This window comes from Falco punctatus, assembly GCF_963210335.1.
Source record: "Falco punctatus genome assembly, chromosome: 3".
NCBI classification, from domain to species: domain Eukaryota; kingdom Metazoa; phylum Chordata; class Aves; order Falconiformes; family Falconidae; genus Falco; species Falco punctatus.
The window spans coordinates 43023087-43050731 of NC_137582.1; the positions used below are offsets into that span (position 1 = coordinate 43023087).

The 27645-nt window shown below is 36.2% G+C and overlaps 1 protein-coding gene across 3 annotated transcripts in view; it reads right to left on the reverse strand.

Moving 5' to 3' along the window:
- CSPP1 (centrosome and spindle pole associated protein 1) overlaps positions 1 to 27645 on the reverse strand; it is a 63924-nt gene that overhangs the window by 35972 nt on the left and 307 nt on the right. The window contains exons 1-11 of one of the 3 annotated variants that reach the window (XM_080380382.1): positions 27333 to 27527; positions 24189 to 24253; positions 22994 to 23085; positions 21541 to 21637; positions 16320 to 16420; positions 15577 to 15600; positions 13272 to 13352; positions 10160 to 10261; positions 6302 to 6741; positions 2082 to 2183; positions 1379 to 1461 (exon numbers count right to left, since the gene is read on the reverse strand). In XM_080380382.1, the coding sequence (XP_080236508.1) occupies positions 1379 to 1461; positions 2082 to 2183; positions 6302 to 6741; positions 10160 to 10261; positions 13272 to 13352; positions 15577 to 15600; positions 16320 to 16420; positions 21541 to 21637; positions 22994 to 23085; positions 24189 to 24192 (1126 nt within the window). In that variant the 5' untranslated portion in view covers positions 24193 to 24253; positions 27333 to 27527. Of the gene's footprint in view, positions 1 to 1378; positions 1462 to 2081; positions 2184 to 6301; positions 6742 to 10159; positions 10262 to 13271; positions 13353 to 15576; positions 15601 to 16319; positions 16421 to 21540; positions 21638 to 22993; positions 23086 to 24188; positions 27528 to 27645 lie in introns of those variants that run through there. The other 2 variants (XM_080380383.1, XM_080380381.1) reach the window with 2 other exon arrangements.

Sequence of the window (27645 nt, forward strand, 5' to 3'; positions counted from 1 at the left end):
AATGTGATACAACAGCAACTAAAAAAAGTTACTTAACCCCACACACACACACTCAACTAAGGAAGATACACTATGGCATTCCAAAATTACAAGGCACTGCTCTGGGTGAAAATGAAAATTAAAATAGAAGAGAGTTAAACCCACAGGGAGGAAAGCAAATTGCTCCACGTTTAGGATAGTTCCCATGGCTACTGAGAATTACATATATAAATCTGTCAGTATTTTGCTAAAAGAACACAGCGATAACATCTCACGTGGATTTTGAGGAACTCAAAAAAACTTTTAACTTGTAGCAGTTCTGCCACAATAAGCATGGAGCCTTCTATTATTTTAAAACAAAAAACCCCATCACCACCACTTTCTATATAGTATGACTATCAGACACAGGGACTCCTAACATATTTCCATACACAAAGTCACTGTAGATCTCCAGTGAAGCAGACCTGAACAATAAACTGAAGAAAGCTGCAAACAAACTAAACCAACCACCACTCAGGAGGCATGACTGACTGAATTTTTTATTCAATTATTGTGCTAGGGCTGTCAAGTGACTAAAATTTCAAAATAACCTCATGGTCTCTGATTTTTGGGACTATGAAACCACTTCTCATTTCCAAAAATTTCAAGTTTTAATCCACTTAATCTTTATATGACACAGTTAACAATATTCTGCTCCTAACCAGGACTGCTAGGAATACAAATTCACAGCTTCATGTACTCAAGTTACTACAAACAAGATGACTGAACACATCAGAGCCACTGACCATTACAACACCACTGGTTTAATACTGCCTTTAAACAGTTCCAAAAAATTTACCTGCCACATACAGCACTGAAGATCAGGTAAGTTCAAAAGTAAAAATATAGAAATTATTCTGACAACAGTTAGTCAATTTTTCCACAATTCAAATCTAGCTTGCCTTCAAAGGCTCCCATTTGAAGAACTACTACAGATCTTTTAGTCTTGCCTCGTAATTTTCTGACTTTTTTCTGAATTTAACTAGGAATGCTGTTTTTAACAGTATTTCTCTCTGCTATGCTCAATAATAATGCTCTCTGCTAAATTTTATGGCTCTATTTAAGCAGTAAAAGATGATCACAATAATTTGATCTTGCACAAGGTTGTGAACAGGACCATTTCCATCTAAGAATAAACTTGGGCTCTTCAAAATTAGTTAGAAAGATGAGTTACATTAAGGGGAACAAGGAATAGTTTTCCTTTTTTATTTTCTCTATGTAATTAATATTTATTTACCAGCCTTGGGAACAACTAGCACAAAGAAAAAGCTAATTTTTCAGGTTTTTACTTAATCCCAAAGAAAAGTAAAATACACAAAGAAAGGCTCACTCAGTTCATTAGTTCGGTTTTTATACATACCAAGAACAAGGCCTGTTGTATACGGTATTTCAGCTGCACGCTTGGCCAGTTCGTTAGCTGAAGCACTAATTTGTACCCGATTTCTGGCAAAGACAAAAAAGAAAATGGAAAGATCAAACTTGAGAATTACTTGCAATCTGTGTGAAACATGATAGATGCACTTACATCACTAAGTGATACATTTATGACAAACAGCTTTCCTGAAATCCAAAGAAATACGCAAGCAAAAGAAGAAATGGCCTGAAAAAAAGGTGCTTCTCAGAGTTCTCATTTGCCTGTAGTTTCTGAAGCAATCAGAAACACTCGTTGAGCACTTTGACAGTCTGAGTGGTGCCAGTCAGGAGTTTATATAAGGGCTTTACAAGTGTTCTGCTTCTGCCTCATCCACTTAGATCACTTCAGGACTTGTAAAATCACGACAAGAAGGAAAAAAAGGAATTGTACAACTATCAAAAAAGGATTCCATGTCATTCTAACCATTAAGTCTTCAGCTGGAGAATACGTGAACTATTGCTTCAAAAAGAGAACCGGCATGCAAGCTTTAGTAACTGTTCTCAAAGGAAACATGGTTTTCTTGTTCTACTGCATCCTAGCTGCAGGAAAAACTATCAGCCATTTCAGACACGATACTTGTCTTTCAAACATTCTCCTTTAACTATGAATTTGTAGTGCAGTTATCAAAAAAATAAACTGCATACCACACCTAGAATTTCCAGTTCTTGAGGTCTGCTGCACACATGCTTTCTCCTTTAATTCATCTCTATGATCTGCAGGTAGATCTCTTACGATTCCATCCAGATAGGGCCTTAAAAAAAACAGAAAACATTCAGCTGTGCTTGCCTAAAAACATCCAATCTGAAATGGAAGGTCCAGCAGTTTTGCACAAAAGGAGTCTCAGCCTGATTGCACACTGGACAGCAGAACCAGTTCTGAAAATATTACACAAAATTTCTAGAAATAATTCACTTTGCTAGCATTTGTCAAGGCAGCTCTCTCTCTGGACTTGAATTTCCAAGCTTGCTTTCATGCAGCCTTTATCTATTGAGTCTGTTTAAGAGTTTTGAAAGCTGAAGCGCATCCAGCATTCACACTGCATTAACTGAAACAGATCTTGCTGCTCTTAATCCCCAGGAGCCAAAGTTTGTAACAGGTTTCAGCACACAGCTAATGGGCAAATCTGGTGAAACAGTTAATTCAGATATGAAAAGCTTCTTTAATGACAACCTATCCTTCACTGTACACCTGATACCATTTAAAAGAAAGAGGTAGCTTTTGATCAAGATGAAAGACAGGTAACATGGTGAATACAAAAATTCAGAATTCAGGATACAAAAATTCTAATCATCTACATATGAAGTAATGTAATTGAAGCTTCAAGTAATTTCAAAGATTCCAAAAATTTATGTACACAAGGGAGCCTTTCCTGACAAGATCTGGGGTTGTTGAATTTACAGGCTTTTCCTGCATTGCAAATTAACTACTTTTTAATAAGAACTTCAAGATACCTTGATAAAATAAGGCAAGAATAGACAGGTATTCAATGAAAAAGATAGTACCTAACAGATGCTAACAAAGTTATATATTTTCCAGAGCTGGACAAAGCCATGGACTTCCTATTAAGCACACCAAAAAAATACTAGGTAAGCATAGAAAAAACCTCATCTGATTCTTTTACGTAAAAAGATCCAAAGCTCTGTTCATCTCTGTAATTTAAATAAAAGCCCATAATCAAAGGCAAAAGGATGCAAGCAGATTATTAAACAGTGATTTGGCATCTTAACCATCTACAAGAACAACATCCATCTTTCTGGCATAACATGACCTTCTTTCATGATCAAGGTATCTTTTTGATAACAATCAATCTGCTACTTACAGTGCTGGTCACATAAGACTGAAACACAGTCAGGAATAGAAAGCCTAGTCCACAGCATGATGAAAGGATGCAGGGAAGAAGCAAAGAAACAAACCTTGGGATTCAAGAGGTGACCCTTTTTGTAAAAAGCAGCAAGCTTAGCATGGCAGGCCCTGACATGTTAGCCCAAATCAGTCAAGAAGCTGTATCCTATTCGCAGGACAGACCTGGCTGCTGGGAATGGACTAAAGCATTCCACTTGTAAGAACCAGAACATTTCGCACTTCCTCTCACCATTTTTATTTGCTGAAATATGTCACAGTCCTTGCAGCTCCGTCAAAACAGAAACCTTCTGAAAAGTCCCATTACAAACACCTGCCTCTCCAAACTAATAAAGTTCATTTTAAAACATAAAAACTTTACTATAGCAAACAAAAACATTGCCCCTTATGCATTTAGCTTCTGTCATGAATCAAATGTGTTCTGGAAAAGTTGACTTTGCCTGAAATTTAGAAAAAAATGCTCACTCTTCAGAAGCTAAGCTGTCAGTAACTAACAGATGCACTTCTCCTTCCTGAAGAAAGGCTGAATATAGTTCATAAAAGGTAAAGCAGAAAAAAAGTAATAGATTACAAAGCACATTTAATAAAAAAAGGTAACTGTCAATAAAAATTCAGCAAAGTAGAAACTACACACCCAAAAAAACAAACCTTGTGTACAAATGTAAGTTCAGGCAATTCAGATGATGGTCCAGCAACTTCTAAGAAGATGCACCAAGATTGCCAATAACAAAGGTAAGACTATCTTCTGTACTTCCTTTTAAAAAGAAGAAAACTGGAACTAAACCTCTTTCAGAGGCCTCTCCAAATAAGCAATTAATTGTCTAGTGATATATGGGTCACAGGCATTTATGTAAGCACCATCAATGTTTTCCGGAATAACTAAGAACTAGCAGTATATTTCTATTCAATATGATACTGTCTATTGTTGGTTCAAACACCTGCCTTGCTGATATTTTACAAATATAATTCTGTATATATTGAGAAACAAAGCAAACCCTCAAACTTCATCAAATGTTCATTTCTATTTAAATATCAGACTTTGTGTCCAATTGTATTAGACAGAGGTAAACAGCTACCCAGAAAAAAGGGGACATTCATCCTTCTGGGAGTTAAGTAACACAGATGATTAAGGTTGCTATTAGTCTCAAAAATACGGACATTTTGGTTATCTTTGTTAGACACCAGGTCCAGCTTCTAACACTTCTCTTTCTGAAAAGCTGTAGGACAAGACCACCCTACCCTAGAACCTCCTGTGCTCATTTCTACCAATATTACACTACAGGATGGAACATTTTTTGCATTTTGCATTCTCTTCTGTGAATCTCATTCAGCAAAAAGAGGGCAATCTTGTGCCTGCTACCTATTCAACCACAATTTCCATTTGCTAGTCTTTTTCAGAAACCCTGTATGAATAAATACATGGGTTTAGAAGCACATCTGTACATACAGTCAGAAACTCTGAAATAACTCATTTATTTAGTCTGCATCTCCCAAATGCTTCCAGACACTTCCTTTCCTCCATAGTCACTTAATTCCTTTACATTTTTTTAAAAGGCTGAGAAAGACTATCAAAAGCTAATTTTGTATAGAAGTTATTTTAAGTCTATTGGCATTTGAAACGGAACCAGAAGCATGACTTCATTCAATTCAGAAAACACTTTTGCAGTAGAAGTGCATTTTAGGGTTTGTTTTTCCCAGTTACTGATTTGCAGTACTATCCAGAAAATTATCCCTGTAAACAGTAACTCAAAAGATCATTTAATCAGTCCACCAGCAATGAACAATGAAACACCATGGTAATATTTAACACTGTTAAGAGCAGCACAATTTGCCTTCTGTTTTTTCTAGATGTGTTAATTCTAGGAAAAAGAACTGGTTGTTTTGCCTAACAAAGGAAAGACATTGGTGTTTCCTTCATTGAAGCAACTGCAGGAAAACAATTCTGGCAACAAGCTTAACGCAAAGGCACAAAAAAAAAAAAAAGCAATCTACAACACTAGTATTCCCAAGATCTGTCAAGTGAATAAATGAACACTCTTCAAGCACCTTTTTAAAAATTATTTACAAAAAGCTGTACTGCTTTATTTCATTTGAATGTAGCTGTATAAAACAAATCTGTTTCAAGTTTGGTACTATTTCACACCACAACCCATCTACTTTTGAAAGCAGATGGTTCTTGCAATGAAATAACTGAAGGTGGCCAGACTGCCAAACCCTGAATGATTGGGAAAGTTATGTTGTTTTTTTTTTTTTAAATAAGCAAGTTAGAAGAGAAAGAATAACTTAGATCCAAGTACCAAAATTGATTTATCAGTTAACACAGTAATGACTATTTAATAATGAACAGTACATAACAGCAGTTTTCCTCCTGAATGATTTATCTGAAACACCCTCTTTATTTTGGGTTGGGTTTTCTTAAATGTTTATTCAGATTGTGTAGTTATTACTGATATTGGCACCTATTAACACCATCAGGATTTGGTTCATCTATGCATATGTTTAAAGTCCGCCATTTAGCAAGAGATGCAGTAAAAAAGACATTTCTTAAAAAAATATAATTTTACATTTCTAACATGTAGTGGCAGGTACTGAAAATTGAAGCTCAAACCAATTTTGGAATCTGAATTGAAAATCGACTTGCTGTAACTATTATAGATGTATATGTATATGTAATCTTGGGTTCCCAGCACAGAGCTTTGCTCTTAAATACTTAACATGTTTTCTGCCAAACTACTCTTCATAAAAATGAATTGTGAGCTTCTTTTCCTGGGATAATTTCTCCAGTATCCTTGTTTTGCCATAATATATAAAATAATCCCTAATGTATTGTCTTAGGTACTGGTACAATTTTCACATAATTTTTTCTAAAAATTATCACAGAGTTTCTTTTTAAATTAAGTACAAAAGTCCTGCTTTCACATGGGAATCTTGTCTAATTTTCAATGAGAGCAAACCATAGCTGTCAACAAGCACTATGGAAAATAAAGGAGAAAACAGAATTAAGAATACCTTTTAGTATAAAAAATCCGGGGAGTTTTTCTGTCAAAAGCACTTTCACTTCTAAATCTAGGGTCCATTTCTTCACTTGTCTCAGGATCATAGTCCATTCTGTAGTATCTTCTATCAAAATCATGATCCTCATCAAGTCTATGATGCTTCCTAATAGGAATTACAGATTGTCTAGCAAATTCACGGTATCTTCTACCAGGAACATCCAAGTCTTCATCAAATCTTCTATTTAGTAGTCGACTTCTTGATTCAACCTCATCGTCTAACCTACGATACCTGTCTTCCTCCAGCCATCTCTTATATAGCAGCTCTTCATAAGCTTCTGTAGAAGTGAAGGCATCCTTCTTGGGAGGTTCTGCACCTGTATTACGGGGCTGTACTTCTGCATGCAGTTCTCGCTGGAGCCTGGTAACAGGTTTTTTATTCCTGTCCATCTCATTCTGTTTAAGAGAAAAAAAGTATTAGAAGATCTGAATATAACCAAATCACAAGCGAAAATGTGGTTTTTTATTTCTTCAAACAATCCCTAAACGGGTACTGGAGAAAAGGCAGGAGGGGAGCCAGAAAAATACTTCAAGGAAGGCTTAATAGCTAGGATTTTTTTTTTCCTTGAGGAAAAAAAAACCAACAAAACACTCTTCCTCTTTTTTAAAGGCTATCAATCCTGATGGGCCTTTTACAAACTTTAATTTGACCTCCAGATTCAGGGGCACAAAGAATAAAAAAACACCTTGAACTTTATACCTCATCAAGAGACAAGATACCTTTATTCTATTCAGATTCAGGCAAGTCCGTAATGCTTCTTACCCATGAGCACAACACATGAACCAGACCATTTCTTAATCCACTTCTTTGCTCCCCAAGAGATGTTACTATGAAGGAGGACCGTTTAGGGGATGAAAAAACACCCTATGACACACTGGACCAGTGTTCAATACACAGTTCTAGCAAACAACATGGTTTTGAAACAATCCTGTAGTATTTCTATGCACTAACCTTCCACCTCTGGAATAAAGATAACAGTAACTCATACATTACAAAATGTAATGAAAAATAAATTAAAAATGGAAATGACACCAAACTGGGAAGAGGAATCAATATATTAGAGGGTATGATTACCACTCAGAACAGTCTTGACAAACTGGAGAGATAACGCTGACGAAAAAAAAATCATGAAGATCAACAAATGCAAATGCAAAATTCTGCACCTGAGACAATGCCATGCATCAGTACAGGCTGGGCACTGAGCATCTAGAAAGCAGTTTGCAGAAGAGGCCTGGGTTAGTGATGGGCAACTAGCAGAACATGAGTCAGCAGAGCGACGGCCAACTGCACCCTGGGGCTGCATTAGCAAGAGTGTTGTCAGCAGGTCAAGGGAAGTGATCCTTCTCCACTGCTCAGTGTTTATTCAGTATTAAGGTTCTGGTGTAGTGTGCCTAGTTTCCCCCCACTCCCCATGGATACTGATGAACTGGTGAAATAGCAGAGGATGGCTACTGAGATGGTTAAGGCACCTGAGCTCATGAAGAAGGTGACAGCTGGGTTTGTTCAGCCTGGAAAAGGAAGGTTAAGGAGAATACGTATAGGGGCAGGAGGAACTATAATTGCAGTCTCTACCTAAAGAGTAGTTACAGAAATGCCAGGATCATGGTTTTCAAAGAACCAGTGGTCCCAAGTTGCAGTAAAGGAAGTTCTAATGGGATACAGAGGGCAAGAGATTCAGATTAAGTGGTTCAAGTGGTGGAACAGGTTGCCCAGAGGAACTGTAGAATCTCCATCCTTTCAAAACCCAAACAGCTAAGGCCTGACCAACCTGATCTAGCTGGGAAGTTAACACTGTTCTCAGCAGGGAATTATACTACCTGACTTCCAGAAGTTCCCTGCAACTAAACTGTTGGATCAAACTCTTGAAGTCACATATGTTAATCATGAGATCCATTCATTTGACTCTTGCTCCAAGTCAAATACGCCTCCGGGACTGAAGAACCTCAACAAATTCTCACCAAGTTTTCTTCCTGGTACTTCTTTTATGACAGAAAAGTTGTTTCTACACAGAATAATAAAAATATAATGTAAACGTCCAGTGGGATGACAAACAAAGCAGAAAGAAAAAACCCTGACTCCCAAAACAGATTTGATTAGGTAAGTCAGCTGAGGAAACAAATGCCTAAACATGCATAAAAATCTTGAGATCTATAGACTCAGTTACACAAACACAAGCTGCATTTTTACCACATCTTTCCTAAGGATCACTGTTGTGTTGCACTCCAACCCCTGAAGAAGCCAGTAAGAATCAGATACTGAATTCCAACATCTAAAGGGTGCCTGAACACTGCTTACAGCTGTCTTCACAGATTAAAATAGTTTTCATCTATATGACACTCCAATGCACTTGGAGGAAAAGTTCTTTCTTGTAAGAAAACAATCTTCCTGGAGACAAACCAGAAACATTTTTTTAGACAGAACTTATAAATCCATAGGTATTTGCACTTGCCAAATGCTGTAAGAAAGACAACAAACTTTCAGCTGTTTTGAGTACAAATACAAGCCCCTTCATAGAACAACCTAGCTCTCACGCTACTATACACTTAAGAATTTCTGTATCAAAAAAAAAGTGGAAGGACTTATTAAATCAAACCTGCATTAGATGACAGTTCCAAATTATTACAGTCTACCACAAAACTAAGACAACAACATTTTAACGGAGAATGTACCCATCCTACACAAGATTTTGCAATTAACAGGCAGCAGAAACACTTTCTCAGATTTTGCTTCCAGACTACTAAAACAAAGGGTCTCGCTATTTAGACCTAAAAAGCCTCTGTCGACTGTTGTAGTGGTTTTGGCTGGAATAGAGTTAAATCTCTTCACAGCAGCTTCTATGGGGCTATATTTTAGGTTTGTGGTGAACAGCATTGATAACACAGGGATATTTTAGTTACTGCTGAACAGTACTAAAACACCATCAAGGGCTTTCTGCTTCTCACGCTGCCCCAGCAGTAAGAAGGCTGTGGGGTGCACAAGAAGTTGGGAGGGGACACATCTGGGACAGCTGATCCCAGTTGGTCAAAGGCATATCCCATACCATATGACACCATACTCAGCAATTAAAAGCTGGAGGAAGAAGAAAGAAGGGAAGGACGTTCAGGGTTATAGTGTTTGCTGTCCCAAGCAGTCATTACACATGATGGAACCCTGCTTTCCTGGAGATGGCTGAACACTTGCCTGCCAGTGGGAAGTAGTGAATGGATTCCTGGTTTTGCTTTGCTTGCACGTGCAGCTTTTGCTTTACCTATTAAACTGGCTTTTACTCAACCTATGACTTTTCTCACTTTTACCCTTCTGATTCTCTCCCCTCCCAGCACTGAGCAAGTGAATGGCTGTGTGGTGCTTAGCTGCCTACTGCCATACACATCAAGGCCTCAGATCAGAATCAGAGTTCAATTCCGCACTTTTTTTATTATTATTATTATTCACAAATCAACAGCACCATATACTGGACAGCTGCCTGCACTTGCCTTGCTTTCTCATGAACTGGACACACAGACTAAGGAAAAAGCAACTACAAATAAAAGCTAAAGAAACACTGTGTGGAGTTTTAACATTTTTGTCCAGAGACGGCTTTTTTGGCCACCACTTTTATCACCAAGAACAATCCAGGGACTTGCTTCAGACACAAAGAATTAAAGCATCATTCTACCAGACAGACATGACTGAAGTAGGAATCAAAAACTGTACTGTATGATTTATAACAAGACTTGCTAGATATATTAATATATCTGTGGCCTAACTGAATGACATTCTTTGCTTATTTTGTCTTACTTTGTATGTCTTAAGTCAATGATAAAACTGCATTACCTCTGTGTTTTTCTTCCCTAATTTCCTTAGCCTTTCATTCCATTCTTCTTTATCCCTGAGATACTGATTATATTCCTTGCTTCTTTCAAGCCGCAGTTTCTCCTAAAACAGGCATTGAAAAGGGCGTCATAATTTTGCCTTTTTGAGTAGCTTTTAAATTTACAGAGCTGCAGTATTAAATGAATATAAGCAAGCTGTGTGTTTCCAGCAGCACCCCAGCCTTCTTTGTGATGTACAAATAGGGCTTGAATTGCTTTGAGGTTTTCGTTCATTCTTGAACATAGTACTTTCGTTTAATCTGAAATCTGTAAGCAGAAGTCAGCTTCATGGGCATGAAGTCTGGACTCCAGTAACACTACTGTGTATCAGGTTCCATCTTAAGACCAGTAAGCTTTCCTCCTCCCAAGTCTATTCCAAAATTGTTCCAAAGCCTCACTCCTTCAACAATTAGAAATCACCTTTTAATTTCCAATTTGAATGTATTTACAGATGATTTTTAAACATAAAAATTTTTGTGTGTGTTAAGGTTAGTTGTGACTTGTCCCACCTAATTAAAACAGGACAAATACAACTATAGAAAAGGTGTGTCAATTACAGCTTAGGATATAACTTGAACTGTCAAATTCAAACAAGCAGTTAAGCTGACTGCAAAAAGAGTCAAAAGTGCAAAGAATATAAGGAAAACAAAGAAAAACATGATCTATCCACCTTGTCCTAACTGCTTTTGCAAGATGACAACATTTATAACCAGCTTGCTCGGAGCTAAAAATATGCAGGAATTGTACATGAATAGCCTAATAACGTAATATGAAATACAAAAGTCTCCAGGTAAAGCAAACTCCCATTCACATTATTCCCTGATATTACTATCTTCTGTTTACAGCGTGGGCTATCTGTTATACCACATCATTCCAATCATCACATAAATGAAAAAAACAGAATTATATTACAGTATTACGAATCATGCTCTTCTCCGCTGCAGTATTTTCCAATTAAAAAAAGCAAAAGGTATTAAAAAATCTGAGCATTTTATGTTTACTTTGCCATGAACAAATTTCAAACTAATTTATACCTCAATCACCATAAAAATACCAGCTTAGTAAGAATTTTGCAAGTGAGATCAATGCTTCCCAAAACTATTTTTCCAAAATTTGTGTCTATGGATTTTCTGACACTGAGAATATAAAACCTGCAGACGGCTATGATAGCTGAGGGCTATTTTCCAGAGCTGAGAAACTTGCACTGTATTTAACAAGTAGCAAAACACTCAGCAGAAAACTGGGTATGCTGTGTGACTACTCATTTTACCTAACAGAGGAAACCGAAATGCAGTTAACCTCCAATCATTAACTGCCCAGATGCTGTTTAGCAGGGCATAGTGTGACATCTTCTGGCAGCTTTTGGGTCCTGCAGTAGCAATAAACGGGTAAAAACAGTACAACACTCATACAGAAAATGTTGAGCTGCTATGATATAAAACCATCAATGATCTGACATGTCCCTAGTTCTTTCACTGTTTCAGCACACATACTCTCAAGGGTTAAAACAAAGTTCAAGAGAACTGAAAGCTAACAAACTAAGCAAAAGTGCATGCTGCCACTGAGGAGTCCTTTCTACTTCCTGGGCTTTTCATTCTTGCCGTTTCTTTTTTTTTTGTTTCTTTTTTTTTTTTTTTCAACGCTACTATAATTTGGTTTTCAGGGCTTTTTCATAACAGCAGTTTTCACTTCTTTGCATTCTCACTTCCACATATGGCCAAACATTATTGTAGCACAAGAGAGGCAGAAAGCAAGAGCAAGCACAGCAAGGGCAAGACCAACACTTTCCATAGCAGAAGCTTTGCGCCAGATTACAGTGACAGGGCAGCCCCAAACACAGAGCAACAATGCCACTCCAAGACAACATAGGTTAAAAAAGCCAAAACCAAACAAAACCTAGAGCAACAGTCCAGTCCTCCAGCAACACAGTTGATCTCTCAGTCTTCACTTGGGTTTGACTGATTCTAACAACCAACCAGTGTTCAGCAAGTCAACAAAAATATTTGCTAAATTACAATGTTTCTGCCAATTCAAGTTCCTGGATCAATTCACAAGCAAATGAAAGAAAGGAACTGGGAATTACAAGGCCAAGAGTGTGAGGGCAGGAGGAGAGGTGACCCCTGTAAGGCTGATACAGGCTTCCACAGAATCATACCATCAGAGGAAGGGATCACAGGTTAAGAAAATCTACATATGCATATTGCACCTTCATATTCTAACCTCCAATAGCAGAGACTGTTATGGCTGGTATCTTTCTCCAACACTTGAAAGCAAGACCATGAACTGGTAAGAAACCTCAGGGAGATCAAAGGGGCTAAACACATAGAGAGAGAATGTATACTCCTTTCACAAAACACATTAGTACTGGTACTCTCAAAAAAAGATTGAGAAATGGGAAGATTCCTATACTAACAGCAGGCTTTATGTTAAATACCAAATCGGCTTTATTTAGATTCCTGGATTTATCTGGGGTTTAAAAAAAAAAAAAAAATTATCACAAGAGTATAAGCAGGTAGGTAAAGCCTACACAAAGACATCAAAACAAATTGTGTATAGCAGAAAGCACACTTCCTTTAGATCTGATAGGAACTGATAAGAATATTACTGTAGAAACAACTACAAGTAAATAATTTTTAAATTATCCCCAAGTTGCAATACGAAGAGTAACAAATTAGAAGAGTATATATTATAAGAAAACCAATGTTATTAGATCAATATTTATTGCTGAACAAAAAACCCAGGAACAATCACTAGAACTTTTGAACACACCAAATACCTTGCAGGTGTGAATTAAAAGCAGCAAACCTCAAATTGGTATCAGTACAGACATATCTAACTATCTAAAAAATAAGAGTACAGGTAACCTAGGATTAAAAATTTTTTAAATATGTAAATACTTTTCTGAAAATTATTCTAATGACCACCTCCAAAAATACTCATTTGTAAACAAGTGTAAAAAAACCCCAACCAAACAAAAAAAACTAAAGTGGAAATAGTTTTTTATGTAACAGCTTAAACATCCAGGTTCCTTTTCAACTCATACACCACTTACTTAATTACCTTCAGATACTTACCTTGGCAGATCGTCGCTCATCAATAGGAAGAGATAATCCCCGAGTATACGGATCTACTTCAGCAGCAGTCAGATAATTTTTCTACATTAAAAATAAATAATAACAATAATCAGTATTTTAAAATACCAGATCTTACTTGCTAAATGGTTGCTCATAATTATATCTTCTGAAATAAATCTGATTAATTTAATGAAATAAAGACTGAAGATAACATTCACATTTTGAAAGTGTAGGACATTCTCAGAACACATGAATGAAGTGAAGTCAAGGAATGTGGAAAGTAAAGGGCTTTGTGAAGCTTTAAGCTTGAGTTTGAAAGTGTTTTGTCACTTTTTCCCTGTTATACTATTCCAAGGATTACATCAGGTAATCTCTGTATATTAAAAAAAATACTTTTATTCAAAAAAATCCACCATTACTCAATTCTCCTGTAAATAGCATAAGCACGAGTATCTGTCACCACAAGTCACTTTTGGAACGGAACTGTCCATTGAAAACACTATGTTGTTGCTCCATATCGCTCGCTGGGCTGCAGCTTAGGAACTGGCCTGCACAGCAAGTCAAAGTATCAGCCTCTCAAATCAAACACCAATGCTGGAACAGGTCGTTAGCTTCCAGATCTAGCAGCTTCTTCATACATCATTTACTAAAAGCATTCCCAGCCCATTCTCAGCCAATCACCTGTTTTATAAATTCCATTACCTTTGATAAAAAAGATCATCTATTTGTGTGGCATGGGTGGATGAGGGGAAGGGTTACAGTATTTCACTAGCATTGTTTCCTTCCATTATCTACATTGTAATCTAGTTTAAAAGCTTAGAGACAGGTCAACAGGTAACAGCCCTACCTGTTCCAGTACAAAACCACATAATTATGAATTATATTTCACAACTACACATTAGAAGATATAAGGGATTTAATAATCATGCAAACAGTCAAGCAACCACTAAGACAACTAGATTAATATGGAGAAATAAGTTATTTTTACTAGAAAAAGTAAATAATTTTTAACCCTCAAATTATTAAGTAATTCTTTCCATACTTTGAACACATCTGTAGAAGTTACTTCTGATCTTACAAACATATTTGCCAAAAGTCAGAAGCTGATACAGAAACTGCATAAGCAACATTAAAAAAGGTATTAACCACAATAATATCACTAAGAGAGCTGCTAAAAATTGCACTCTCTTCATGTGGGCAAAAGAAATTAGAGATTGTTATCCTTTCTCTGCCTCAGGCCTTACAAGCTTAATATAGCTAACATATACTACATTAAAAAAGAAAAAAACCCCAACTGGTAAACCTAAATTTGTAAAACTGAGGTTTACTTGAGGATGTTAAGTTATTAAATTAATATTAGAAGTTAATGTAAAAATTATATTGCTTAGGTACTTTGGTGAGAATTATGAAAGATTAATATTCTAACTTTGAAAATAATCTGAAATTTAGAACTAAACAAGAAGCAACAATCATCCAAGCATCATTTTGGTTAGAGGTTAAGTCGTCAGTTAAATCTGCTCTTGCTATTGTTATTCAGGAATTCTAGTGCATGCTCATAGTTAATTTGTATCATATGCATGTTATTCAAAGCCCCAGAAAAACCAGAAGGTTGTGTTTTTACCATGTTACCTCCCAGTCCTTTACTGAATTTGCTTAATTTGAACAACCTGGATGGAGAGTGTTAAATCTGAAAATTATATATATGGAACAGTATAATGATATAAATATTTTTAAATTACTGTAATTGAACAATACTTGCAAAAATGCAAGTTTTCCTTCTGTTTTCCTCACAATACTTGTATTCTTGCATTCTGGCCAGCAGGTGCTGGCTCCACTGCTTTCCTAAGCACCACTGATGAGATTTCACAGCAATAGGGAAGCAAGAAGCCCTGACTCCGTTTTCCATGACACATAATATTTCAAAGTTTACGGTTTTATTCCAGCTTTATAAAGTATGCATATCAAGAAAAAAAAATCTGAACTCATAACATGTATGTAACTGATAAGCCTTGAAGCAAATGTCTACTAAAAGAAAAACTTCTCTAGAGTCAGCACTAGACAGCAAGAACAACAATTGTAAAGGAAAAAAGAAATCAAAAAGTATTTTAAAACCATATTAATGGAAAACAATAAATATAAGTAATTCTGCAGAGAGCAAACAATGCCGTTAATCACAACTAGTAACTACAGCATGCACAAGCACACAAAGCACAAAAAATTATTTTAATTCAAAGAGCACAAAGCTTTCAAACAAGGCAAAAAGCAACTAATTTGAAGAAAAAAAAATATATTGCAGCCACCCTACCTTTCTTTTTGCCTGTGAAATACCCTGAAAGTCAGGGAAAAGTTAGAATTCAAAAAGAGTCTGTTATTCAAAAGCAGTTGAATTAAAAAAAACCCAAAACTTCTTTCCTTAAAGCAAATTCATTCTTTCATTTTAAGAACTAAATACACTGATAATTAGCATTTCCAGACAACAGAAATTATTTGGTTCCTGACGTTTTTTTTCTATTTGACTAAGAAGGGACACACAATATTCCCAAGATTATGCCATTTCATGCATACCTCTTCAATTTTAAATTTACTGTGACATTTAATAGATCATGCTAAGCAGAGTATAAAAGGGTTTTTTAATTTCTAAAATTGAAAAGAAGCTGTCAAATGGAGTCACACTAATTACAGGAATATTCTTACCTGAATTACAGACCACAGAATAGATAAGTACTTAAGGAAGCAACAGATGATATTTTAAATTCTTTTTTTAAAAAAAAAAAGAAGTAAACACAAGTAAATACAAGCATTCAGAATATAATGTACTAAGTAATATGTAGTCTCATGGCAATGAGATCCGCAGAAGCCTAAAATACATAACCTTTCCTAGTGAGGCCAGTTTGAAATTACTTTTATTCAAGTCTTCAAAATCAGCCATTAGTCATAATGAATGCTGCCAAATAAAGGTTTTCACCAGATTTTATTAATTTTCATTCAATTACAATGAGTCATTTTAAAAGACTCAGTAAATTAGTGTAACCAGACAAGAAGCTTTACCTGAGAAAGATATCGCCTATAATCTTGTTGAAGTTCCTCTTTGAGTTTATGTCTTTTTCGTTCATATTCTTCTCCAAGAGGTAAACTCATGCCATAGTCACCTGAAAGTTCAATGTTAATAAATACTGTAATTCTAATATTTTGTATCAATACAAAGCACAACCTGCAAAAGCTACATCTGGATTTTTATTAGACATCAACAATAAAAAGAAAATTCACTATGCAACCAGTAACTACAAAACAGCTGAAATAAAAAACACCTCTGTATGAGTAGTTGGATGAAAAACATAGAAAAAATTGATTTGGTTTTGGATGTTAGTTTTCCTCTAGTCCTTGAGCTTTTTCTCCCCACTAGAAAAAAAATGCAACATAAATTGAATTTATTTGGATAGCTTGACAAGTAGTATTAAATAACCTAAATATTGTACATACTACTTTCGTCAATGTATATTTCAAAGGAAATCTCCTTTGACATGTTAGTTTCCAAATTAATATTTTAAGCTGTGCTTATCACACAACAGAAAACATATTTCACAACTAGAAAGCAACAAGCTATTTGTTTAGCATGAAGCATGTGAAACATACGTTTGCAGCCATACAACTACAACAAATCTGAACATATGCTAACAATAATAATTTTTTCTTTCCACCTCAATGTTTTTAATTGTAGTAGACCCAAAACACACATTTAGTACTTTTCCAAGATTGCCATCAGGTCTCTCAACAGCCGGACTCTTAAAAATATAATGCTATGCAAGTTATTTGTGGTTCCCAAAATACATTTTAAAGTACTTGATAAAAAATATCCTCTGCCCCTGAAGCCCACCTCTGCAGCCACTCTCACACTCTCCACAGAGCACTAGTGAATTCCACAAAAACCACACAACAAGAGAGAAGACTGCAACTGTTTGGTTTTTTAATTTCCTATTGTTTCTCTGAAAGCATTTCCACATCTCGTGATCTATGTAAAATGGGTCGCAAGGAGCAAGAGGGAAGACAGGGATATTTGTCAGTTCCAATTTAGTGCACTGTACTTTGACTCCAGTATTTTAAATGTTTAGGGCATTAATCAGTATCTGTACAGTAAAAATTGCATAATACAAATGCTGAAAATTGGTAACTTGGGAATCACTCTGCTATTGAAACAGATAAAAGATTGAAATATACTTAGCATACGCACACTTAGCTGGCCTGGCTTGAGAGAGTTTCAGCCAAGTCAGAAGGTACCCTCACAAGCCTAAACAAGAGTCAGCCTGCTGTTCTGTAGAACCAAAGAACCTAATACGTGATTAAATTGGTCATACACTATTTTGAAACAGCTTGCAGAGTTCAATTACTAACCAAAATCTCCACGGGAGCTTCTTCTCCAACCTGCAAGTTACTTGTCTCCTAAATTTGCACATGAGGTGAGAGTTCCATTAAAAAATGATGTGCCATTTCAACCCTCAAAAAAGGGGTAAGTGTAAAGAGAAATAGAATACAGAAGGGAAAATGGTTCACTTCAGTTGCTTGCTCTTGCCTTTTATTTTCGCATGACATTACTACAGGAAACCACAAAAAAAATCAAAACCATCTAACACATCAGAGTGAAGATTCATTCAGTAACTTTACAGAAGCCAGTAAAATTCAGTACAGAAAAAAAAGTGAGAATCAAGTACTTTTGTTCAAATATGTGAAGTATTCAAACAAAAGAGGGTTTATAGTTAATTTTATTATAGAAGACTTTTATTTGGCCACCAGAGAAGCACTGAGATAACAATTATGAGTAGCAATTTAATGATATTTAAAAACTAGCTACTGCAAAAACTTAGGAGAGCCTAGCAAGGCAAAAATACTTCAGTTAATATACATTCAACCAAATTCCATGCACAATTTGTCTCAATTCTTTCACTGGAATAAGAGATCTACTTTCTTTTTCATCGGTTTTCTGCTTCTGTTTACTCTGTATTTGCAGAATTCACTTGCCATTTCACATTCTGTTTATCACACACAATCACATTGACAACTTTTTTCAGTTAGAAAAAAGTTAAGATTTTAAATGCATTTTTACATAAAAGTTTGCATGCATTTAATAGGTTGAGAAGTAACTATAACTTCATTCAGCCTGATTATCAACACTACTGCTAGAACCATAGAACATATTTAGCAGCTACCAAGGAACAGTCCTTGTCTAATTTAATCCAAAGGAATTTACATTGCTTTAAAGCAGAACAAGCCAATAATATCAACAGCCATCTACTGATAGCCAAATGTGTTCAGCACCCAAATTATAATACCACCATACTAGGTTTGGCTGAGATGGGGTTAGTTTTCTTCAGAGTAGCTAGTATGAGGCCACGTTTGGGATTTGTGCTGAAAACAGTGTTGTTAACAAAGGGATGTTTTTGTTTCTGCTGAGCAGTGCTTACATAGCGCCAAGGCCATTTCTGGTCCTCACACCCCCTTGCCAGCAAGTAGGCTGGGGGTGCACAAGAAGCTGGTGAGGGGGCACAGCCAGGACAGCTGACCCCAACTGTTACCGAAATCTTGGAATGAAGAGCTTATCGACACCAATTTGATGTAGATAAGCAGACACTTCTTTATTGACGGCCGGGTGCGTGAGTGAGTCCTCTCACGATCAATGCACAGCAAGTTTCAAAATCAGACACCATATATAGAACTTATTCATACATATTCATTAAGTATTCATGCATAATCATGATATTTCCCGAAAATCATTAACATACTCGCCTCCCATATCCGATTCTGCCCAGTAAAGGTTAGAAAGGTCCAGAAATGTGTCTGGGGTATGATTTGGGTAGGTGGTATATGAGTCGGTGGTCGCAATCTCCCCCTGCCAGAATTACCTTTTACTAAAGTTCACCGTTTCTTGGCAGGTAACTACAAGCTGTTCCAGTTGACTCTCCCCAGTTCCCATTAATCCTATATTCTGACATTTCAATACACTTTCTACATACGGAAGACTAGTTAACTACAAAGAAACCTTTCAAACCCTACATTTATTACCTAAGTTTTAAACACTGATTCTAGCCCATTCTTCTGGCCTTGGTACGGGACTGTACAAAGGATTTCGTAACAGCTTTTACTGTGCAACTATAAGTTTCATTAAAGTATATTTCTTATCCCTCCATATTTCTATTAAAAATGATTTTATAAAATCAAATGAAGTCAATCAATCTTAACTTATTAGCAAATCTGTAACACAACCACCAACCAAAGAGATATTCCATAAAAGTTGATGTCATGCTCAACAATAAAACGGGGGGGGGGGGGGGGGGGTCGCGCGCAGCTGCTCAGACACAGCTGGGCATCAGTTGTTTGGTTGTAAGCAATTGTTTTCATTTGCATTGCTTGTCTGTCTTGGGTTTTATTTCTCTCTGTTATTTTTTTATTACCATTTTTTTTGCAATTATTCAACTTTTTAACTCAACCCACAAGTTTTCTCACTTTTACCCTTTTGATTCTCTCTCCCCCTCCCACTGGGGGTGAGCGAGTGAGAGGCTGTGTGGTGCTCAGTTGCCATTTGGGGTTAAACCATGACATAGCAATACCTACTTGTTGCTTTTAATTTAAGACCACCTGAATGCCCCTCATCTGTAATACTTTATTATGTGTACTACTCTATTTAAGTGTCACCAGTTAAGTCCAGTTTATAATAATAAACAGAACATGACATGTGCTATAATTTTAATATTAAAATAGCTTAACTGTGTTCTATTTTCCATTTCGTAGGTTTCCACAGTTAAGCAAAGAATTATCAACACCAGGGTTAACCTACTAATCATAATAAAACTGCCAAAAATGTGAGGTAGATACTTAATTCAGGTGCTGTCCTCTAACAAAGTTTAGCCATTATGAACAATATTTAGCCTTGCAGCAAGGAATATTCAGCTATCACTTAAGCTAATATTTAGTGAAGTTTTCCTGTAAAGGTTTTAGAGGACCTTGCCTTGCTGATGGCTGGAAGTTCTGTTTATACAACATGCTTATAAAAACCATGGTTTTATTTATGCAGCTAATATTAGTTTGGGCCTCCAGATTCACAAGCTCAGGCTCCTTTTTTTAATTTAAGACATGCACTTTTCTGGTCACAAATTCTGTTAGAATTATAAAGTGGACATAACATTAAGTATAGCAGGAGTACTTACTTAAAAGATAGATTAGATTAGATTGATGTAAACAACACTAAATATCCATTGATGAATCTTCGTTAAAATAAAAGGACAGCTTTTACTCCCACTGGAAGTTACAGAATTACACCAGCATGACAGTAAGCACAGTATGAAAGTTAATGATGCACAAAACCCAAGTGTCTACACCTGAAAGAAAAGTTACCTGTCAACAAGGACACATAAAAGCTCTGAAGCTCTCAAGACAAACCCAAGCTACACAAGTGTAACTAAGGAAAAACAGTAGTGCCTACAGAAAGGGGATGGTAGGCCACGTAAGGAAAGGCAGCACCTTAAAGAAACAGTAATATGGAGAAAGGAACACCATTATACATTTTCAAACAGAATCACAAAGAACACAGAGAAAACAGGTCTATTTTTAAAGAAAATTGTAATTAAGCCAACAGTCAGCAAAACAAATCTAACCATTTTACTTGGCTAAGACTTCAACCAAAACTAAGTGTTTGTTCTTTCCTTGTATAGTAAATGACTATAATAAAATTTGAAAAGCAATACAATCAGTCTAGTACTGTATCCCTAAACATTTAAAAGACACTTCACATTTAAAAGAAAAATTAGTGTAACTGTGTGCATTTGAGCAAAGTTGGACGAGGACTCTTTAGCTTAAGAGGCTGAAAGAAAAAGCATCCTTACTTCCCTGGCACAAAGTACAGAGAACATAGCCTTTTGCCATAAAGTCCGGATGAAAGATGTACTTCCAGAGCTTTTGCTCCACCCAAATACAACAGGAAAGGAGAGATAATCTGTCAAGGACTGGAAAGCAGCTTTTTGGTTTGGGTTTTTTTCAGTGGGGCTACCTTTACAAGCAGAAAAAGAATAAGCATATTTTAATTATTCAAAAAAAAGCATAACTACAAAAAAATTCCATACAATCTCAAGACATGTGGAAGACTGAAGAACTGGTATGCGCTTGAATTCTAATGATCATCTTGTAATTAAAAGTCCAAAGCAGTAATTCCCTTCCAAAAATTCTCAAAGGTTATTAAATGTCATTTAAATCTAAAGACATATTAAAAATATATATACTATACCTAAGTAATAGTTCTGTTGACTGTTTGGAGGTATATTTTCTTTAGCCATGGAGATTAACATTTTGCTGGTCTCAGAAAGCTTTTCTGATTCCTTATTCTGAAAACAAAGCAAAATGCATTGCTGCATCACAAGATAAAAGAAATATCACATATAAGAACAACATTAACATAATTGTCAGCATTGGAGAATAAAGAGATTGAAAGTGATGCTGGATTAACACATTAAGGAAGTTATACATTTCACTAATACTGCCAGAAGTAGTTCTCCTCTACAACACAGGATTATTAGTTTAATATATTTCAATACATTCAATGTATTTCATGTTATGACCTTCTCCAACCTAAATAATTCCATGAATATCAACTGTGATTTACATCATAATCCACAACTGTTTCACAGTTTACACATATCCTGTGTGGGGTTTTTTTTATGGAGGCTGATTTGATGTGCTGCACCCTGCTTGAAACAATGAAAGAATTATAGTGTATTACAGGGCAAATTTAACACATCTGTTCCCTGCAACTATGCTTTCACCATCCACCTTAGGACTTTATTGAACTATAGGCTGGAAATAGTCTCCTTCTCTTTAAACTTGCTCCAAGCAGAGAAGACAAAAATAAAGGAAGCCCAGTTCCTCACAGCTCCCTAAGAATTAACTTTCTCCAGTGAATAAATCTTTCTGGAGAGAATTATTATAACTTGGTAAAAATATTTATATTACCCACAGAAGGGTAAAGATGAATTCTCATAACCTTCTGATGAAACAAAAAGGGAGTGAAAAAATATTATAATTGCTGTTAAAAGCTCAAGCTGTTTGGGGCTTTAAGTCAAACAACAAACAAATCAAAATTCCTTTTTTAACTGGGGACTTGATTTAGTTACCATATCACTTAGCCAGCTTGAATTATTTAGATACAGCTTTTTATCAGGTACTGGCACTATTAAGACAACTTAATAGTGATCTGCAAATTCTAAAATCCTTCTAGTTTTAAAATTAGGTACTAAAATTTCTAATACGAAAACTGTAATAAGAACAGATCTTATTTAACTGGATTAAGTAATTTGCCTTTTATATTTCCTTGTTTCCATAACAGAAATGTTGAGGATATTTATACTTTCCATCCCTACCCCAAGCCCTATGCTCTGGAGCAGAGATGCCTGCTAGTCAGCTTCCCTATGGAGGGGGGAAGAAAAAATGATAACCATTCACAAGTTTTCCCACTTGTAAAATACAAATCTTATTTGTATGCGGGGTGGCAAGGAAGTTTTTACAAATCTACATAAATACAGATGCCAAGTATTTCAGTTAGAAATTAATCTGAATAAATAAATCTTTAATATATACTTCCACAACAAATAAAGTTTTAAAAGCACACAGTAAAAGCAAGCTTATATATCAAGACCCTAGCAATAGAAATGTTTAAATTCAGGAAAACTGTTTAATACTCTTACCCTCATTTCCATGTAAGGTGGATCATTTTCAAGTTCTGCTTTATCTTGTGCCAACTTAGCCTTCTGATCTTCAATAAGTTTGTCTAAATCATCTGCCATCATATCAAAGGTTATAGAAAAGACATTTTATAGAAAAGACATTGCCTCTACATCTACAACAGAACCTCAAGAATTTAAAGCTCAATTATAGTTATTTAAGACAGCAGAAGTAATACTCAAATTTCCCCTTCAGAACTACAAGCCTTGAGATGTTTGCTGGGTCAACAAAACATCTGACTCAGGCCACCCATCCATGGAGATTACTTGATGTTTTGCCAGAGAAAAAAATCGAAGGTTCCAGATTGTAAGACTGAAGATATTCCTCTAATCTTTTTTTTCTAACTTGGTTAAAGTATTTTGGGGTTGTTTTTTTTTTTAACTGCAAGTCTACCAATGGCCCTTCACAACACACTAGCACAAGTTTATTGTTAAGTAAATTATAACATCAAAACTAGACAACATAAAAAACAGAAAGGATAAAAGAACTGTTAGACAAAATAGTACAAAAAGTGCAAAATACACATATACTTTAAAATAAGGATCAATCATACAATCAATTCTGGGCTTGTTACTACCACAAGAAGTCATAAAAATCATCAAGCTTATTCAAAACCAAAACCCCAAAATCACAAAACAACAAAGGAAAAAAAAAAACCAAAACACAAAATACATGCATAGTATTTCTAGAGTTGGAGCCAACAGTGTATCATTAATTCTTGTAACAATAAAATAGAGGCAGTAAGAACAGCTACAATTCTGCAATAATTGTAAGATCATGGATATCAGGTAGCATTGACTTGCAATCAGACAAGTCACTACTCTGTAAGAAAACCCGTACTGAGGAAAGCTGCTTACCTCTCTTCCATTAGTTGTGCATCTTGCCTACTTATCTGAAAGCCCTTCGCAACAGAAATTTTAGCACCTTATTTATGCAATTTACTGTATATTGCTGCTTCTAGATAACTTGATAATAAAAATTAAAGAGAATCAAATTCACAACAATGGAACTGTACACAAGTTAAGGCACACACTCAGACTTTGAATATTCTTTGTTAGGCTAGTGTTATCAGAACTAAAAACACTGCAAAGCTGCATACTAAGTAGTCATGGAAAGAAGGAAGACACAAGCAAAAAGAACGACTGCATACAAGCCTACCCATTCTAATCTCCACTCAGAATTTTCACCAACTCCACTTCAGGAGAAGTTTTGTAAAACCAAACCTGCAAATAAAAAATGCGTATGTTATATTCCACACCGAAAGGAAGCATGGAACCAAGAAGAAAATTATGACCTCAAACCCCTCTAATACTACCCATACAACTTAAAAAAAACCAATTGCTTAGGCAGGTTCCTAAGCAATCCCATCACATGTGGTACCTAAACACAGGTTGTACAGCAGTTTTATTGAAGTTAATTCAGTATCTTGCTAAAGCCTACCGATTGTATGAAGTAAACAACTGGCCAATGATAAAAGCATATAAGAAAATATGTATTTCTTATATATCCTTCAGGAAAAGGATCAAAGAATTTAAAAACAAAAAAAACTATCTCAAAGACCAGCAGAGTAAGATACTACATAGGTAAACATAAAATGATGCATCCAGAGACTGAAATAAATGTTTACTAGAAGATGAACAGAAAAAAAGTCAAAATTCCATCAGATAAAGTAATTGCATGCTGTTCATTTAAGGAATACACCCGCTTGACATATTCCCTAAAATGTGTTCTTTTAAACATTTCTTCTTGCATTAACACCATTTTTTTAGTCATAATATAAAATTATAGTATTGCTACAGAGGAGGCAGAACTAGGACAACCTATTTACAACTCCTAGTGGTAACAGAGGACAATCAATTCCAAAAATAAATTTCTCCATCTGATTCGTCCTAAATCTTTAATCCCATTAGTTTTGCACACTGCTAAAGGATAGAAGAAATCTAAAAGAGGGTAAATTTCCAGGCACTGATACATTTTATTTAGCCTATCGGGTTGCTTAAGAATAACAAAGAAACCGTTCTGAATGGGTGAAACAATCTAAAAGTTGGTCTCATCACCTACTCAGTGCTGCAAAGCCACCAAGAGGAAAATTACCACATACAGAAGGCAGCGCTGTGAGAAGTCTTTTCAAAAGCTTGTTGGCTGTAACATCTGTATTCCTTACCCCTACTTACAGTAACATGTATAAGCTCTAAAACTGTTTCCAAATCACTGTAATGGAATGGTACCCAACTTATTCTGAGAGACAGTATACAGAAAAGAGTATTTGCAGTATATTTTCTATCTAGCACAAGGAACACAACGAATATTCTAGCATTCTGCACTCCCAACATACTGCTCAAAAGAGCAATACAATAAATTAAAAATCGGGATACAAAACAGTTGCAGCTGAACTACACAGGCAATTAAATTGCTGTGAAGAAAGCTCACAACTCTAGCCCTTACAAAATACTAAGACTACTAAGGCTACAGCAGTGTTGATTCAACATACCTTTAATACAGCTAAAAAGCCAGGAAAAGTGGCCAATGCCTCTTAGAAAATAGCTAGACATTTTATGTCTTACACCCTTTCTGCCTGAGTTGATCTTCTTAAAATAAGCATGACTGCAAACCTTATAAGATAAGCAAGAGTATATTATACTGAAAGCAAAAGAAAATAAATTAAAAATAGTATACACTCAAAGCAGAAGACTGACAATTTGAATGTGATACATAAAGTTCAGAAAATATATCAGTATGTAAGCAAATATCTTGCCAAATATTAATCAAGTTTATCATCTGCTGTATCAAGTGAAGAGATCGTGACTAATCACAATAAAAATAAAGAAACAATACAGTTCTATCTGAAAAGAGTGCTACTGCAGTCCCCAGCTGTGCAGTGAACTCTGTGATGGCGCTGAGTGCTGAATTCACAAACCGTTAACTCCAAACTGACTTCATGTGAGTGCACAAACATACCAAGGTAAAGCCTGGCACTATAAAACCACTTCAATTCGAAACAAAATCTAGTTTAGCAATGTGTCTGAATGCATTTAGTGCCCTTCTAGACCCTTGCAATTACTAGTACAAGTTGCCGATTCAGAACTAAGCTTGCAGACATTGCACCACGCGCATGTGCATAGAGCAAAAGGGAAAATCAGAACATGCTGATTTTGAAACATTTGAAAACCCAAAAATAAGCCACATGCCCCCAAATCACGAGGTACAAACAACATATATTTCATGGTTTTGGAAAACATAACATTTTGTGACTACTACTTTAAAAAATGTCTGATAGTATAGATCTATCAGCTCTTCCATCTTTAAATCTTGGATGTATTTGCATTCCTAAAACACTGCATTATTCAAAATGAAATTCCATTAAACATCCTGCTGCTATACACTCAACTGCTGTCTGAAAATGTCCCATAAAATAAAAAAATATATTTTTGCTTTCAAGAAGATTTCAGTTTTTCATAACTTTTTTTTCTCCTTTTAAACTGGGAAGTTTTTACAAAAGCAACTCTGAATAATTATAGTCAGCTAGGTAGACTTCAACTTAATCAAATATACCAGACAATAGCATATAGCTATTTAGGAAAGTAAGTCAAGTTTGACCCGGAGATTTTAACTGGATCCATGCCCAGAGTAAACAGTGCATGTCTGTTTCCATGTGGATTATATCTAGTGGTGTACTGTTTATCTACTTAATCATACAAAACAACTTACACTGCAGTCTTTTTTACGCTTTCTCTTACCCTCTACTTGTTCAGGAAAACACAGCACAAAATTTCAAGACAACATTTAAAATTAGACAGATTTCACCTCTTCTGTGCTACCATAATATTAAAATAACATTAGGAAAACTGGCAAAATGGCAATTCCCATCCATACACGCTGCAGCAAGGGGTGGCAAGGAGGGAAGTGCTTTCACAAAGCAACTATGTGCCACGTTCAGTAATCGTACATACAGATCATATGGTCACATAACCGTGTCGTTAAGGAATATTTTTCCAAGTTTCACCCAAACTTCCTAAGGTCTCCTAACAGCCCGTACGGGCTGCTTCTCTAGACCCACTATAGCCCTGTGAACAGCATACAGAACACGCTCTTGCTGACAAGAGACGTGCCTCCTGTACCTTCCACTTTCCTTTCTTTCAAGTTCTTATATGAAAAAGCAGAAAAAAACCCAGGGTCCGAAGGCTCACCCGTTAATAAACTGACTAAAACGAACACGACTTTACGAACTGTGAAGGCAATTAACCCTCAGAACAACCAACCAGCAAGTTCCGCGACTTACTTCCCCTCACCATACGGGCTTACCTACTTTTCCAGGACACGTACTCTGATGCAAAAAGACACCAATTTCGGAAAACCTTCAGAGCCGGGAGATCACGTCCCTCTCCGCCTGACGGGGCTGAGCCTCTGCCGCGGCCTGCAGCGCCCGCCCGCGCACGGGCCGCTCTCAGCGGCGTTTCCCGGGCAACCCTGAACCCCTTTAGAAACGCGGCGCCGTAGTTAGGCAACCGCCGCACAATGAACGGCTCCCGCCGGAAGGCCTCGCGCAGCCCCGCTGCCCCACCCCCCTCCGCGGGGACGCCCAAGCCCGGCACCGTGGTCCGGGCCGCGGCCGCCG